Below are 17,518 nucleotides of genomic sequence, written 5' to 3' on the forward strand. Positions count from 1 at the left end.
GAAATACTTGCCTTAAAATTGAGCATAAACTAATAATGTCCTTAAACATAGAAAAGGCATAAAAAAAAATAAAAAGACAAGAGACTGGCAAACAAGACATATGTGTTTGCAGTAACATTTGACTTGTCCTAACCTGGTATCATCTAGATTTGTTAGAACAACAGTAGTGGGATTCCCATTCAGCAAAATCAAAGCTCCGGGAGAATACTAAGCATTGCAGTCCCAATCTTTCTGAATATTTATTTATTAGATATATATTCTGCTCTTCACTCAGGGGCTCAATATGTGGTACAAGTAATAGTCCTTTTTTCCTCCCATCCCTCAGTTTGTCTACAATTGGCCTTGTAGATCAACATTATAAGCAAGAAACAAATATCCTACGCTCAAATATGGTGAGGTTAGGATAGCTGCTTATAAGCCCATACTCTATATTAGGCTTCTGTAATCCCTTTGGCTTGCCTGGGGCGCACAGAGTGAAGAGGAATTGTCTTGGGCTGCGTATACAATATATAAGATAGTTATGTATATAAACACACATCATCATGTTAAAAATTTACGATCTTGTGGGGTCACATTACTAGCTGTGGGTTGAACGTACGTTGTATATCATTTGATAGGAAGAGAATGAACTGATATTTATGCCGGAATGGCAAAGTAGATCAATGCAAGAAATATATAATAGCATATTAATTGAAGGAGAAGGTTGAACTTTTCATATGGAACCCCTTCCTTTCTCCTCGTCCTCCTCCCCCCTCCCCCCCGTTTCTGTTCACGTATTCAGATAATCGTGGTAGAGGACTTGGCTCCTATGTTGTATAAAGAACAGGGTGAAGGAAAGTGGTATCCATTCATTCCTTCATTACAAGAGCTCCAACATTACCATATGAAGCAGGGCAGAGATAAATGAGAAGCTGTGGAAAAGAAAAGAGATTAGAGCAAGCTTGCTTTGGGAATGAGGAGGAAAGAAAGTCCCCAGTGGAGTATTGAATGGGAAAGAGATTGTGGTATGCTGACCTTTCCTTGCAAAAACAAGGAGGGATACAGGCCTCAAACTTCTCAGTTTTGTAATATTATATGCTTGCCTCTGTTTGCACCTTTGAAATATTCTTTTATTTTCCTGTTTTGCTAGGGTTATGGTTTCCCTGTCAACAGACTATTTGATCTTTTATTTGAAATAAGAGACCAGTACAATGAGACACTTCTTAAAAAGTGGGCTATATTGTTCAGGTGAGCATTGCAAGATAAGAAGAAAGTCTTTCCATATAACAGCCACTTTTTGGTTTTATTTTTAATGGTTAAATATTTGAAGAGTTCATTATCCAACTTTTGCAGTGGTATTTGTTTTCTGAAATGGCAACAACTTAGAAATCTCAACATTTCTGACAGACTGGATAGGAACGTAATTTAAATTTGAGGCTTTATTTATTTGATAATTCCATGTGTTTATTTTGTCTATCTGTCTAACACACACACACACACACACACACACACACACACACACACACACACACACACAGAGGTTACTTATTGCTTTGATTAATATACCATGACCACTAGTCCTATATTATGGGGATTTCAACTTAGTGTAGTATAATAAGGTTACATTTCCATATGAAGCTGCTTCTTTTTGATTGTAGCTTCACAAATATTTGTTGATTAGTGTGTTATGAGTTCTTATGTACCCAGACTAACAATTAATTGCAGCTGGGATACTTATTGCCCCCTTTTCTAGCTATACTTTACAGCACTTTAAATCACCAACATTTTTGACATCAGAATTTACAAATGCATAATTTTCCTTTTGCAAGAAATGCAACGCAGTAAAGCTTAACCCTGGCTGGATTGTGCCCATCTATGTCATTATATTTTGTACTTGAACTGTATATTCCTAACTAGTTCCTTAAATTCTGCAGGGATATTTTTGAAGCAGATAATTACAGTCCAATTCCTGTATCAAATGAGGAAGAGTACAAACATGTGATTAGTAAATTTCCTTTTCAAGATCCAGAACTTGACAAGGTAAGAGAACTTAGTGGCATATTAGTTTTTGTCTGGTTAATTCCAATAATGAATGAGACTGTGGTGTGCCAACATTCCCTTCTATTGGGACCATATATGGGTGTCAGATACTCCAGAAAGCAGGCAAAGCACTAATCATGTTACCTAGGTGGGTAATGAAACATCTGCATGCAAACAACCAAGCTTAGGGAGTACACAGGACTCCACATGTTAGATTTTAAAACTAAGGAAAAGTGAATATATTCAGATTTACATGCTCTTGTCTCCTCTTTTTTCATGCACAAAACAAGATTTTTATTTCAAGAATATTATTAAATTAAAATAAATAAACAGGAAAATATAAGTTTCAACAGGATTGAGAATAGCATAGAAGTGGCTGCATTTTTTACTTCTAAATAATGGCAAACTAGATTACTATCGTAACTGAAAAAAGCAGCAAACTACAGTTTGATTGAATCATATCTTCATCATCAACCAGGATCTGTTTCTAGTGACCTGATTTACTCATTGGTTGCTTAACTGTGGTAGTAGAATAAATCACAATTGGTTGAGTTCAAGTGGCACATTAAGCACAAACTCTTTACAAAATGCAACAGTAAGGGTCACACAGTGTCCTAACCCAGCAGATTTTACTGTAGCTTAGTAGCTTATTGATATATGACATGGGACTTCAGGCCATGTGTATCCCTCTAAAGCCTTAGTTGTGGCTTTCCACATCTCCAAAGGTTAGTACCAAATTTTAATGGAGGACATGGAGGAAATTATTAAAATGTGTAAATAAGCAACTTAACTAGGTACAAGTTAAATTCATAACTTACGTACATAATCAGGCGTTATATATACAGGTAATCCTCGACTTACGGCCACAATTGAGTGCAAAATTGAGACATTACTTAAATGAGTTCTGCTCCATTTTATGACCTTTCTTGCCACAGTTGTTAAGTGAGTCAGTTGTTAAATTAGTAACACGGTTGTTAAGCAAATCTGGACTCCCTATTAACTTTGCAAAAGGTGATCACATGACCCTGGGACACTGCAACTGTCATAAAGTACAAGTCAGTTGCCAAGTGTCTGAATTTTGATCACATGACCATGGGGATGCTGCAACAGTCGAAAGTGTGAAAAATGGTTATGTCACTTTTTTTCAGTGCCATTGTAGCCTTGAACGGTCACTAAACAAACTATTGTAAGTCGAGGACTATCTGTATATAAAACTTTAGATAAACAATAATAGAATCACGTAACTAAGTTACAACCAAATATAATTTAGATTTGAGTTCAGATTGTTTTTTACTTGACCCGTTTTGAAATACAGTACCACATGGAAAATCTGTTTTGCTTCCACAGCACCGTTTTCCAAAGAAACTTCCAATGTCACAGTCAGTGCCTCAGATTTATATCCAGGTTAAAGAATTTATTTATGCAAGCCTTAAATTTTCAGAGTCACTTCATCGGAGGTAAGCATTGATAAAATCAGCGTCTGATTTTAGGGTAGATAACTATAAAAGGACACAAGTGAAGGTAGCCCTTGCCTTACAACCACAATTGAGCCTAAAATTTCTGTTGTCAGGTGAGGCATTTGTTAAGTGAGTTTAGCCCCATTTTATGACCTTTCTTGCCAGGGTTGCTAAGTGAATCACTGCAGTTAATAAGTTAGTAACCCAGCTGTTAAGTGAATCTGGCTTCACCATTGACTTTGCTTGTCAGAAGGTCGCAAAAGGCGATCACATGACCTTTGGACAAAGCCATGGTCATAAGTGTGAACCAGTTGCCAAGCATCTGAATTTTGATCACATGATTATGGGGATGCTGCAAATGTAGTAACTGGGAAAAATAGTCAAGACGCTTATCAGTGCCGTTGTACTTTTGAATGGTCACTAAATGAACTGTTGTAAGTCTAGGATACCTGTACTCCTAGGAAGTTTTTTTCCCATTAGATCAGGGGTGTCAAACTCAATTTCATTGAGGGCCGCATCAGCATTGCGGTTGCCCTCAGGGGGCTGGGTGGGCGTGGCCAGGTTGGGTGTGGCCTACTGGGTGGGCGTGGCTAGAGTGCGTATGGCCTACTGGGTGGGCGTGGCCAGCTCTACATCGTTCGCATCAAGGGTGCCTATGGGGGCCTGGGCAGGAGTGGGACAGATCTGAGGGTCTCTGGCAGAAGGAGGGTTTCTGGGCCAGGGCCAAGGCAGTGGGAGCCGTTCCCTCACTGTTTCCAGGATGGCTTTGCGGGCCACATGAAACCACTTCGAGGGCCGCATCCGGCCCCCGGGCCTTGTGTTTGACATGTCTGCATTAGGTTATACAGATTTTTTTAGAAAAAGTAATAGATATTCAAATACTTTCCTCCCCCCACGCCACTCTCTCTCTCTCTCTTCCCCCCCACTCACAAATGCAGATCAGTAGAAAGGAATAAAGCTTTGTTCTTTTGTTGTTTGAATAAATTTCAAACTTTACTTTTAGTAATATATTTGTATTAAAAAAAGTCATTCTTGGAATGTTGAGAAATTCATTTTCTGATAGGTAGAACACACTACAAAGGAGCATTTACTCCACTTTTCAAAGGCTTCCATTTTCATTAATCTCAAAGCATTACTTGCCTTTAATTGGATGGAATGTGTAGTTCTTTGCTTGTTGAAATCTGGAAACTATTTCAGTTTGTTGTCAAGCTGTGCCTAATGTTGACAATGGTAAATTACTCCCCTTTCACAAATACTGAGCTAATAAGGCTTCCTAATCTCCATCTCCAAACAGGAATTCATTAATTATGCAAATTACTCTTTACAAATATATGCTATCAGCTAGAGTTCAAATTACATAAATACACATACTAAATTTTGTCAAATTATTAACAAATATTAGCTTGTGTGAAATCCAGGCCTTTGTGGCAGTTAAGCAAACATACTCGATTACATGTGTGGACAAATATAAATAACAAATGTGTTTCTGTAGAATATTGTATCCACATCATGAAAATAATGTATGTATTATCATGCTTCCAGAAGGATGGGGCAACAAATTATGTAAATTAAATTAAGTCTTAGGAACTTCACTAAACACTATTTGATATTAATACACAAGAACCTTCCAAAATGTTATGCTTTCCATCTTCCTTGGACTTTTGCCAAATCACATGTGCTAGCTCTTAGATTTTGCAGGTAGAGAAAAGATTAACTCCTTGTGGTTAGTGTTAGCTTCATATTAAACCAGTGTAACGATTGAGTGATGATGTAGTGATAGTGTAGCAGTATTTTTGATGTGCTAATTTTAGTACGCCTCTTGTAAGTTTCTATTGGTGTTCCATTTAGCTTTGGGAAAACCAAACTAATTAATTTTCCAGGTAAATCCAGTTGGCTTCTGCATCACACAGAGCATTGCCACATAGATTCATCATCTTTCCACTGAAGCTGTGGAGCAGAGCATCTTAATTTCCTCTCCTTGACCTGTCAGTGGCATGTCTATTCTACAATAGTTGACTTTTTCCGCTTTCTCATTATGTAATGCTAAGCCACGGAGCAAAGATGGGGTGATTTTATTTTTCAGTTTTGCTCCCACTGTAGTGGCCTGTGGAGAGTGTTGGCAGCACATAATGGGAAAGATAGTGACAGTTGGTGGAGGCTGTGCAGAATCCCCAAAATGAAGAAGGTAAAAGTCAAGAGTCACGTGGAAAAGGTTTAAATTTCTGCAGGTTGCTCTCCGGAGTAACTAAAACAATATACAGGTAGTCCTCAACTTACAACAGTTCATTTAGTGACCATTCAAAATTAAAACAGCACTGAAAAAGTGACTTATGACCGTTTTTCACACTTAACAACCGTTGCAGCATCCCCATGGTCACGTGACGAAAATTCAGGTGCTTGGCAACTGACTCATATTTATTATGGTTTCAGTGTCCCGGAGTCATGTGATCAGCTTTTGCGACTGCCTTACAAGCAAAGTCAGTGGGAAGACGGATTCACTTAAGAACCGTGTTACTAACTTAATAACTGCAGTGATTCACTTAATAATTGTGGCAAGAAAAGTCTTAAAATGGAGCAAAATTCACTTAACAAATGTTTCACTTAGCAAAAGAAAATTTGGGCTCAATTGTGGTCGTAAGTCAAGGACTACCTCTATTGGTCGCAAAATGTATCTATATAGGGTGGGATATGGAGTTGAAGACTGGTAAGGATATCTGTTAAATGGAAAGCTGTTCTCCAAGACAATCAACGTGCCAAGAGTTATATTGACACTGGGTTATAATCAGGTGGTAGGAAAGAAACAAAGCTGCATGTTTATTTAGTAATTTTATATGCAGTGTGTTCATCTGTTTTCAGAGTATCTCATTTTTTTTCTGCAGTTCAACAGAGATAGATGACATGCTTAGAAAATCTACAAATTTATTGCTGACTAGAACTTTAAGCAGTTGTTTACAAAACCTCATTAAAAAACCTCACATAGGTTTGACAGAGGTAAGTGTTGAGGTGTGTTTTCTAAGATTCAGTACATTGTCAGGGGCTTTTGAAACTTTTTCAGTAGTTCAGGGACTTCCAAACCTTTTCCTTGGGAAGGATGCGATTTCCCCAGAACTTTTCAAAGAAAATCAGGAATTGTGGATAAGTTGGTTTAAAATACACCTTGGTATTAGTTATGCCTTGCTTGAACCTGTGCCTCCCCAGGGGGAATTTTCAGGTGATTTAATATGTTAAATCTGTAGTGCTTGATAGACTCCTCGTGTAGGTTAGATTCCATTTACCACGACTCCAGTCCAAGTAAATGGTGAAAAAATAGCATAGGAAAATATCCCAAAAGTGCTTTTTCACAAGGCAACTGGTCTTTCTTCAAAGAAAAAACAAGAAAGTCCAGTTCCCTCGTGAAAAAGCACCTTTGGGATAACTATGACCTGGATGACTGAGAATCCCAATAGACATAGTAAAGTATGTGCTATCCAGCATAAAGGTATTCTGTAGGGAACAACTTAAGGTTTTCTTAGTGGATATATAAGTGTAAAAAAGATTTCCTGAAGCTAGAAAATGTTCACATATAATGTTCACAATGGGAGTTTTTTCATACATTGGTATTCCACATTAAAATGACAATCGGTCTTTAATACAGACATGCCTGCTTTGTTCTAATCAATCCATTGCATGTTATATGTTTGTTTTTGTGTTATATACTTCTGTTTGGGAGGGGGCTCCATAATTATCAGTGACTTAAATCTAATCTGAAATTTTAAAAAGGGACTTTATCAGAATTGGTTCTTATATCTTTGTCTTCACATTTTTTTTAAGCTGGTGCAAATTATCATAAACACGACACATTTGGAACAAGCATGTAAATACCTTGAAGACTTTATAACTAACATTACAAATATTTCCCAAGAAACTCTCCACACAGCAAGACTGTATGGTCTTTCAACATTTAAGGTATGTAAGTTGTAATCAGTTTTCAAGTCCTTGTCTAAACAGCCAAATTCTTTATTTCTAGATATCGTGCTTTAGTTCCATGTTTTATGTACAGTTTATAAATGTGTGAATAACAGTACCCAAACATACTAGGTAAAGTGACTCAGCATCATAAAAGTTCCAAATAGTTATCTTTTTTTCTTTTAATCCCTCTAATCCTTTACTTCGGGATGGGGTTGGGGTGACTGATTAAGCTGAGCATTTACTAGCCAGATGCCCTTCCTGACGCCTATGCAGAGTTTGCAGCAGACTATTACTGAGAAATATCTGCTGCTACTTAGGATTGCCTCCTGATTGTGAGGCGAGAGCTCTACTCTAGGCCACCACACCACTCACCTATAAAGAGTACATTAACTGAAATAGGTGATATCAACTTAAGTACATCATTGTAATGATATAAAAATAATCACTTTAGAGTGCTGCTTATTTTAAAATAACTTAATCTCATTAAATTAATCCATGGTGAACTATATATATTACATTGGAATGATGAGGTCATATTTGGGAGGAGGCACAACTAAAATGTGCTTGTGCTCATCATCTTCAGTTACACCTATACGTTTCTCAAGCTTGATTATACATGTTGATGGTTCATCCAGGTATTTTCATTAGGAAAGACATAGCTTTGTGAAGTTTCCAACAGAGGGGGGGAAAAAACACAAAAAGAGAATGTCAGGTATATAGGCTTTTATGCGTTTGCTTATTTGACAATAAATTTAAACCAGTGTACATAGGCTACAGTTATTACACAGGCACGTATTACCGAGTTTCCTACATTTGTCCCACTATAGGTTGTCCTCAACTCATGACCATAATTGAGTCTGGCATTACAGTCATAAGTTGTGGCAGTTGTTAAACAAGACACTGTGTTTGCTCCCAATTTTATTGTCTTTTTTCCAGTGGTTATTAAGTGAACCCTTTGGTTGTTAAGCAAACTCATTATACACAGTGGATATTTTTTGCCCAAAACTGGAACGAAACACAGGCTTTCCAGCAAAAAATACTGAAAATCTTGCTCATGTGATCATGGAAGGCACAAATGGCTGTAAATGCATTTGTGCTCAATTGCCAAGTGCTCAAAATGTGATTGCAGGTCTGAACTTTGAAACTGGGTCATAAGTAGCCCTGGGGAGGCCCATCTGTAACTTTGAACGGTTGCTAAGTGACCAGTTATAGGTTGAGGATTACCCGTGTTGGAAGATTAGTATTTTGGGTATTCATTTCTGGCTCTCTGATCTCTGGTACTAGTAGTGTCTCCAGGTAAGTATAAAGCAATGACTGAAAGCAAAAAATCATTTCATATACACTCGGATATAAATGAGCTAGTGGAAACTGACCAGGAAAATAATTTGGGGGTAGAGCTAAGAAAGATGTTGGAAACAATAACCAAAATCATCAGAGAGATGACACACTTTCCCCATGAACAAATTCAGAAACAAATATATATATATATATATATATATATATATATATATATATATATATATATATATATATATATATATATATATATATATATATATATATATATATATATATATATATATATATATATATATATATATATATATATATATATATATATATATATATATATATATATATATATATATATATATATATATATATATATATATATATATATATATATATATATATATATATATGCACATTTTTTGTAGGAACAAAATGACCTTTAACACCATCAAACCACATCTGCCTATACCAGGTCCTTGGGAAGGACTTAATAGTGGATAAAAAATGCAAAATCCAATCTAAAAATCTGGCTGACTGTGTGATTAACCATAAAAAATAATAAGGAATTCATGACCCCTTTAGAGACTATAAAACTAGGCTTATAAAACTTCAGACAGCTAAGTTTAACTATACTGACTTAGAAGTAAGGCCCTCTCTGTTTAGTAAAATTATTTCTACTAATTAAATGTATATAAAAGTGCAGATAGGTTCCTACAGGAGATTTATGCAAGGAGTGTGTGGTGCGTGCATATCTTTTTATCAGTTCATAAACTTACTCATGACCTCATCCTATCATCATAGTTTCGAAACCATCCATTTCAAATGTAGTTTGTCATGTCATATTGTTTTGAGAAGATTCAGAGTTTATATTCTTTGGCCTGGTGGAATTAGCCGCATGGTTTGTTGGGTCCTAACCCCAACATAGGTATTATTTTAATACTTTAGATAATGATCTGTGTTTACTTTAGATAATGATCTGTGGAATAACAATGCAAAAAAGTATCCTACGTTTCTCATTTCTGAACCTATTTGTACAAATTTGGAATGTTTTCTTTCACTGACTTTTTTTAAAAGTACACAGAAACAGCCATCAGTTAATTCCCTAACAATTACATCTTAAGTTTCAAGTAATTGCCTTACTGTGTATACACCCAAACAGGGCAGGATTTTACAGACCAACAAACTAAAAAAGGATTATTCCCACTGAGAGTAATTCTGTCTTCAGCACTTTTATTTTGTAACTAAATCTAAAACGATACCTATCAAATTCCAGCATTAGTCTCTATCATCAAGGTTAAAAGAAGATAGGGAGGATAAAAAAAATGCTCAAGGGATTAGTATCATGCCTCTTGTATTTTCTGCCTGGAGAACATTTAGTTACCATTACCATGTGACCATTTGTGAATGTTATAACTAGGGCAAATGGGAATTGTTAACACAGCAAAGTTCAGAAGAGCTTGTCATATATTCTCTGTTAAATCCCTTTTCTTCATGGTGCTCTATGGACCCTGGCTTACAGCTCTCTTGCCTTCAGTTTAGACACCTGGTGATAAGAGATGAAGTAGAAATGCTCCATGGTCTTTTGAAGTGGATTTGCAAGAGTTGCCCAAAGGGACTTTTCTGTAGCAGCATTTAAAGACATCAGAAACAGTTCCCAAGTTGTGTATTTTGGTAATCAAAATTTCACACAAACGTTCCTTTTAAAAATGATGGATTTGAAGGAAGGTACCTTGTAAAAGTTATGTAGATAAAATAAGGTGGTTACATTTTTTTAAAAAGTGCCTGTGTTAGGGGAAAAATGCATTGAAAAATCATATTATGGAAATTGTCCCATTTTTAAAAAATAAATAAATAAAGGACCTGTGGGATTTTGAGGAAAGTCCCCAAAACTATTCATATTTGTGAAAAATTGCCGATAGAAAGATGGGTAAATAGTAAGAAAGGCAACAATCTCTTACCTGGTGCAAAATATCCTCAAAGCTTTCCTATAACAACCTTGTGTTTCGTAGCATGTCTGCTGCTGTCATAATCATCAATGAAAGAGCAAATCAGAGACGAAATTTTGGCTGTAGATAGGATTGACAGATTGCTTAGTTTAGGGAGGGATCCTGACCAGGACGGTAATCTCAAGGGTCCTATTAATACTCACTGTTCCTTTCATGGTTTATTCATCTGCATGGTGTTCTGTACCAGCCTGCTACCGGCCTTGCAGAAAAGGCAACCCCTTTACAGACGGCAAAAGGCTGGAATATGTCTGCCAAATTTATTACAAAAACAAACAAAACATGAAACAAGATACCGGAGCTTTGAAACTCTATCGGAGCGGTTGCTTTCAGCAAACCAGCCCTCCCCCAAACATTCCCTTTATAAAGAGTTCAGGGCGTGGCCTCTCTTTGCCTCCTTCCGAGAAGTCCCACAGCCTTCCTCTGCTTGCTCCTACTTGACTGCCTCCTGCGTCGGGCGTCCTTGAACAGGGCCAGCTGTGGGTCATCTTCATCCACACTGTCAGGCTCACACAGCTGGGTCTGGGTCTCCACCAGGTAGGAGGGGCCTGGCTGGGGGCTCTGCGGAGCCTCAAAGCCATCATCAGCAAGTTCTTCAACACCCCCCTCCTCCCCCTCATCTGAGTCATCCGACCCAACTGCCGAACCCACAGGCTGACCCTGAATCACAACACTATCCCGCACCGCAGGGCCCTTCCCCCGGGGCTGCCGATCCGGATGCGGTCGGGATGGGAATTGTTCATGAAAAGCAGTCACCAACGCAGGGGCATGAACGGCGGTCGCGTCTTCCCAGGTGAAGTCCTCTGGTCCGTAACCTTTCCATTCAATCAGGTACTGGAAACGACCTTTCAGCCAACGGGAATCCCTGATGCTGGCGACCTCGTACTCGGGGGTGCTGCCTCCATCACGAGGTCCTGATGGGGGAGGTTCCGCTCGGCGGAGTGGACAAGCCGGTTGCTCGGGGACCAACAGAGACCGATGAAAGACTGGGTGCACGCGCAGGGAACGTGGCAGAGTTAAGCGATAGGCGACCGGATTGATGACAGCCTCGACTGGGAACGGTCCTAAATATCGGTGATCTAACTTTCTCACCGGCCGTGTTGACGGTAGGTTCCTGGTGGACAACCAGACCCGATCCCCCACCGATAGTGGAGGCGTATCCCGTCTTGACCGATCAGCAAACCTTTTGTAATCGGCCTTGGCCTTCTCTAACTGACGTCGCACCAATCGATGGATCGCCTGTAACTCTGCCATGAAGTCATTCGCTGCCGGCTCTGGTGAGTCCACGGGAGAAAGGGGGAAAAACCGGGGGTGATAACCCACATTGGCCAAGAACGGTGTCATCTGTGTGGAGGTGTGCTGCGAATTGTTAAATGCAAACTCAGCTATGGCCAGATAGTCCACCCAATTGTTTTGCTGCAGATTGACGTAGCAGCGCAGATATTGTTCCAGGATACCGATGACCTTCTCGGTTCCCCCGTCAGTTTGAGGATGATGCGCGGACGAGAGACAAATCTTGATATCCAACGCATGCATCAACTCCTGCCAGAAGCGGGCTGTAAACTGGGCCCCCCTATCAGAGACAACTCTATCAGGGAGGCCGTGCAGCCGAAACACCTGCTGAATGAACATACGACTAGTGGCGCGGGCTGACGGTAAGCCGCGACAGGGGATGAAGTGCGCCATCTTGGTCAGCATGTCCACCACCACATACACTGTCATAAAACCAGAGGATGGGGGTAAATCCGTCAGAAAGTCCATGGACACAGCCCCCCAGGGTCTTTTGGGTGTCGACAAAGGCTGCAGTAATCCAGGCGGGGCCCCTGTCGCTGACTTGGCCTGCCTGCATGGGATGCAGGAGGTGACATAGGACTGGACGTCGTGTCGGACTCGGGGCCACCAGAAGGTACGGGAGACCAGGTTCAGGGTCTTGAACAGGCCAAAATGCCCCGCTGCCGGGTTATCGTGACACTGGCTGAGGATGAGTCCCCTGAGTGGCCCTCCCGGAACATAGAGCCGGTCACGATAATACAAGAGTCCATCCGTGACCGTCCAAGGAGAATCTGGCCCCACCTCCTCCTTCCGCTGAGCCACCCACACCTCCTGCTGCTGTGCCTCCCGGATCCGAGCCCGTATATCAACCGGCTCCCGCACCGCAGCAAAAGACTCGACGGGGATCACTGTCCTGGGCAGAAGCTTGTCTTCCACTCGGGAATATTCGGGCTTCCTGGACAGAGCATCCGCTCTTTGATTGTGCCCGCTAGGTATGTACCGAACCCGGAAGTCAAACCTCGCAAAGAAAAGAGACCACCGGATCTGGCGTTGGTTCAAATTCCGAGCGGTCTGCAGGCTTTCCAGATTCTTATGGTCCGTACGGACCTCGATTTGATGCCGCGCTCCCTCCAGATGATGCCTCCAGGCCTCGAACACCGCTTTGATGGCCAGCAGCTCCTTCTCCCAGATTGTATAATTGCGCTCCGAGGGGTTCAGTTTTCGTGAATGATACGCACAAGGGAAGAGGGTACCGCTGGGCGTCGTTGCCTGGAGTAACACCGCCCCAATGGCAATGTCGGAGGCGTCCGCCTCCACAACAAACGGCCGTTGCGGGTCAGGATGCTTCAAGATGGGCTCCTTCATGAAGGCTTCCTTCAAAGTCTGGAAAGCCTGTTGTTCTGGTGCGTTCCACTGGAACCGAGTCTTCTTCTGCAGGAGCCGGGTGAGGGGGGCTGTCAAGGCAGCAAACCCAGGGATGAAAGTTCGGTAATAGTTGGCAAATCCAAGAAGTCGCTGAACATCCTTCACGCGACGCGGGGGTTGCCAACTCTGCAAAGACTCAACCTTACTCGGCTCCATGGCGATGCCCTCAGGAGAAATGCGGTGACCCAGGAAATCGATGGTCACCCGGTAGAACTGGCACTTCTCCAACTTGGCAAACAGCCGATGTTCTCGGAGTCGCTGCAGGACCTGATGGAGATGCTGATGGTGCACCTCACGCGACGGGGAGTAGATCAGGATGTCGTCCAAGTAGATCACGACAAACTGATCCAACAAATCCCGGAAAATGTCATTCATGAAATGCTGAAACACAGTGGGGGCGTTGGTCAGGCCAAACGGCATCACCGTGTACTCAAAATGTCCATAGCGAGTACCAAACGCCGTCTTCCACTCATCACCCGGCTGAACCCTGACGAGGTTGTAAGCTCCACGCAGGTCCAGTTTCGTGAAGATCTTAGCCTCCCGGAGTCGGACCAAGAGTTCGGGGATGAGGGGCAGCGGGTAACAGTTGCGCACCGTGATGGCGTTGAGTTTTCTGTAATCGCAGCAAAGCCGTAATTCGCCCGACTTCTTTTTGACGAAGAGCACGGGTGCAGACACTGGCGAGGACGAGGGCCAGATGAAACCGCGAGCCAAATTCTTCTCCAGAAAGTCCCGCAATGCAGCCAACTCGGGGTCCGACATGGAGAGGCGCATCAGGGACTAAATCAATGGGGCAGTCATAGGGCCTGTGCGGGGGTAATTGATCCGCCTCTGTCTCGCTGAACACATCAGCAAAGTCGGACAGTTCGGGAGGCAAGGAAACCCCTGGGAAACCCTCCACCTGGCCGGCACAAATATGGCGGGAGTGGTCCACGCACTGCAAGCTTGGGAAGGTGACCAAGTTCTGAGACCAATAGATCTGTGGGTCATGCGCCCGGAGCCACGCCAGTCCCAAGACCACGGGGAAATGCAGGTCTGAGGTGATATAGAACTAGATGGCCTCCACATGGGAACTGATGGCCATACATAATGGTTGCGTGGCGGCCGTAATAGGCCCAGACAGGAGCACTCGACCATCGATAGTCTCCACTAACATGGGCGGATCCACCGGGCACTGGGGAACAGCCCATTTGGCCACAAATGCTGAGTCCATAAAATTTGTGGTGGCCCCAGAGTCAATTAAGGCATGGACTGGAATCCCCTCTGGCTTGCCAGGAAGGATCAGACGTGCCTCCAATATCAGATGCCGTGGAGGTCCACAGGCAGCATCGGAAAGACGTCGCTCAGTGTTGTTGTGGGACGCCCGATCTATCACACCGTCTAGATCGGGCTCGGGGCGTTTCCCGACAGAAAAGTAGGGGACTTTCTCGGGGCAGACTCGATCACTGATGCCCGCTGTCGCTTCTTTGGGCAAAAAGCAGCCAAATGTCCAGGGTCCCCACAGTAAAAACACAACCCCCCCGATCGTCGTCTGTTCATTTCAGTCACCGATAGACGAGACCTGGCGGCACCCAGCTCCATTGGCTCCTCCCTTTGAACTGGGGGCTCTCGCACAACAGGGGCGGCAGGGGTCTGTGGGGTGGCACGGCGACTCCTTCGCTGCTGCAACCAAGCATCGATCCGCAGGCAGAGATGGATCAGCCCATTCAGGTCTGAGGGAATATCCACACGGGCCAGCTCATCCAACATCTCCTCCGACAATCCATCCTGGAAGGCATCCACGAGCGCAGCCTCATTCCAGGCGGAATCCTGGCTAAGCAGCCGGAAATCGCTGATATAGCCCTGTAGGGGGCGTTGACCCTGCCTCAGAGCTTTCAGACGTCGAGTAGCAGTCTGCGTCTTAATAGGGTCCTCATACATCAGACGCATATGATCACAAAACCCCACAAAGTTGTCCAACAATGGGCTAGGTTGAGCCAGCAGAGGCGTGCCCCAACGAGCTGCATCACCCGAAAGAAGGCTTAACACAAACCCCACCTTATCCCGGTCAGTGGGGAAATCAGCTGCTCTCACGCTGATAAAGAGCTGGCATTGTCCCAGGAAAGCAGGAAACAGTTCTGGAGTGCCTGTAAATTTATCCGGCATTGCAACTTGGCATTTTCTCCTGGGTGGGGGTGATGGTGGGGGTGCAGCATGAACCTGAGCTTGCAGTTGAGCCACCTGAGCTGCCAGCAAAGTGAGTTGCTGGGTGAGCTGGGCATTCTCCGCACGTAGCTGCTCCATAATATTAGTAAGGGGTGGGAGGCTGAAAGCAAACTGTTCTGTACCAGCCTGCTACCGGCCTTGCAGAAAAGGCAACCCCTTTACAGACGGCAAAAGGCTGGAATACGTCTGCCAAATTTATTACAAAAACAAACAAAACATGAAACAAGATACCGGAGCTTTGAAACTCTATCGGAGCGGTTGCTTTCAGCAAACCAGCCCTCCCCCAAACATTCCCTTTATAAAGAGTTCAGGGCGTAGCCTCTCTTTGCCTCCTTCCGAGAAGTCCCACAGCCTTCCTCTGCTTGCTCCTACTTGACTGCCTCCTGCGTCGGGCGTCCTTGAACAGGGCCAGCTGTGGGTCATCTTCATCCACACTGTCAGGCTCACACAGCTGGGTCTGGGTCTCCACCAGGTAGGAGGGGCCTGGCTGGGGGCTCTGCGGAGCCTCAAAGCCATCATCAGCAAGTTCTTCAACACCCCCCTCCTCCCCCTCATCTGAGTCATCCGACCCAACTGCCGAACCCACAGGCTGACCCTGAATCACAACACATGGTAGCCTTTGCTTTATAGAATTTTTCTCCCCAAAGGTCCACCTTACCAGGTAGACCAGACAAAAAACATGACCAGAGGAGCTAATTCTACTTTGGTAAGAATTGTAAGACTACATGAACAGATTCTTGCAAGTCTGAAAGTACAATTTCCACCCCATCTCCTTTACCCCCAGGAATTAGGAAGGGTCTCTTCCGAGCTGTTTGCCCCACCTACTATCTAGTTCTGGACGATGCTCTCTTGTGTCTCCCCATTCTGTAGGCATACTTTCTGGTCCCAATCCCCCAAATTCATTCCTACATCCCGTTACATCCCTTCACATAGCTACCGTTCACAGTTATGACTGTTGGAAAAAGTAAGTCTAATCCTCGCGTTTTCAACCTTCACAAGTCAAAGCAAAGCAAAGGAAAACTGAAGTAAGACCATAAGCATAGTCAGTGCTTTTTTTGTAAAAGAAAAAGGTGCCGGAACTCACACATGTCATACAGCCTGCCTTGCCTACTCTACAAGGTTCCATCCAAAAAAGGTGCCGGAACTCCGTTCTGAGCGTTCTATGACAAAAAAAGCCCTGACCATAGTTGTATCTTCACATAGCAGCTTCTTTCCTTTGCTTTGTGGCTGGTCCAAGTTGTAATCACTAAACAAAGACTACTTTGTACATGGCTGCTTCCTTAATATTCTCCACACAAGTTAAAGCTGTGTTGCTTCAGCAAGCTTTCAGCCCTAGCTTGTTTCAACATCTTCCTTCCATTGGACTACTGAAGATTCCTCTAAATATTTTGTAGAAGTTAGAATCCATCCTGGAATCTAGAGTGGATAGAATCCTGATATATGTGCTGGTAGCTGTTACAGCAAAATAGGGATTGTGAGAATGTTTAGTGGGCCTTCCCCACATCTCGAGCTTGTATGTGAGGGGAAGTTCCTTTTATGTGTCTCATACTTTCCCCCATTACTGCAAAAAATAAAATAAAATATGATCACTTTGGAAGCTGCTCATCTGCTTCATTTCCATATCCCAGAAAGAGTTCAATTCAGAGATGGAGGGTTTCCTTCCTTAAATTGTAGAAAAGATCACAAAACGCATCCTTAGGGCAGTGTCTCCCTCACATGTATCTAGTATTGTTTAAGGATTTGTTCCAAGGAAGGGGGAAAAAATCAGGAAGGCTGGAGATTTTTTTTATCGACTCTTCTTACCTTTTTTTAAATCCTTCAATGAATTCTTCATAGAATCTGAAAGTTTCATGTTTAATGCTAATTATATGAAGAACAATAGATCATATGAGGAAA

The 17,518-nt window shown here is 42.6% G+C and overlaps 1 protein-coding gene across 4 annotated transcripts in view; it reads left to right on the plus strand.

Moving 5' to 3' along the window:
• EXOC6 (exocyst complex component 6) overlaps positions 1-17,518 on the plus strand; it is a 128,101-nt gene that overhangs the window by 51,736 nt on the left and 58,847 nt on the right. For all 4 annotated transcript variants that reach the window (XM_081328202.1, XM_081328203.1, XM_081328204.1 and 1 more), the window contains exons 13-17: positions 1,130-1,227; positions 1,914-2,019; positions 3,367-3,476; positions 6,356-6,467; positions 7,287-7,421. In XM_081328202.1, coding sequence (XP_081184328.1) covers positions 1,130-1,227; positions 1,914-2,019; positions 3,367-3,476; positions 6,356-6,467; positions 7,287-7,421 — 561 coding nt within the window. The remainder of the gene's footprint in view (positions 1-1,129; positions 1,228-1,913; positions 2,020-3,366; positions 3,477-6,355; positions 6,468-7,286; positions 7,422-17,518) is intronic.

This window comes from Vipera berus, assembly GCF_964194415.1.
Source record: "Vipera berus genome assembly, chromosome: 5".
NCBI classification, from domain to species: Eukaryota; Metazoa; Chordata; class Lepidosauria; order Squamata; family Viperidae; genus Vipera; species Vipera berus.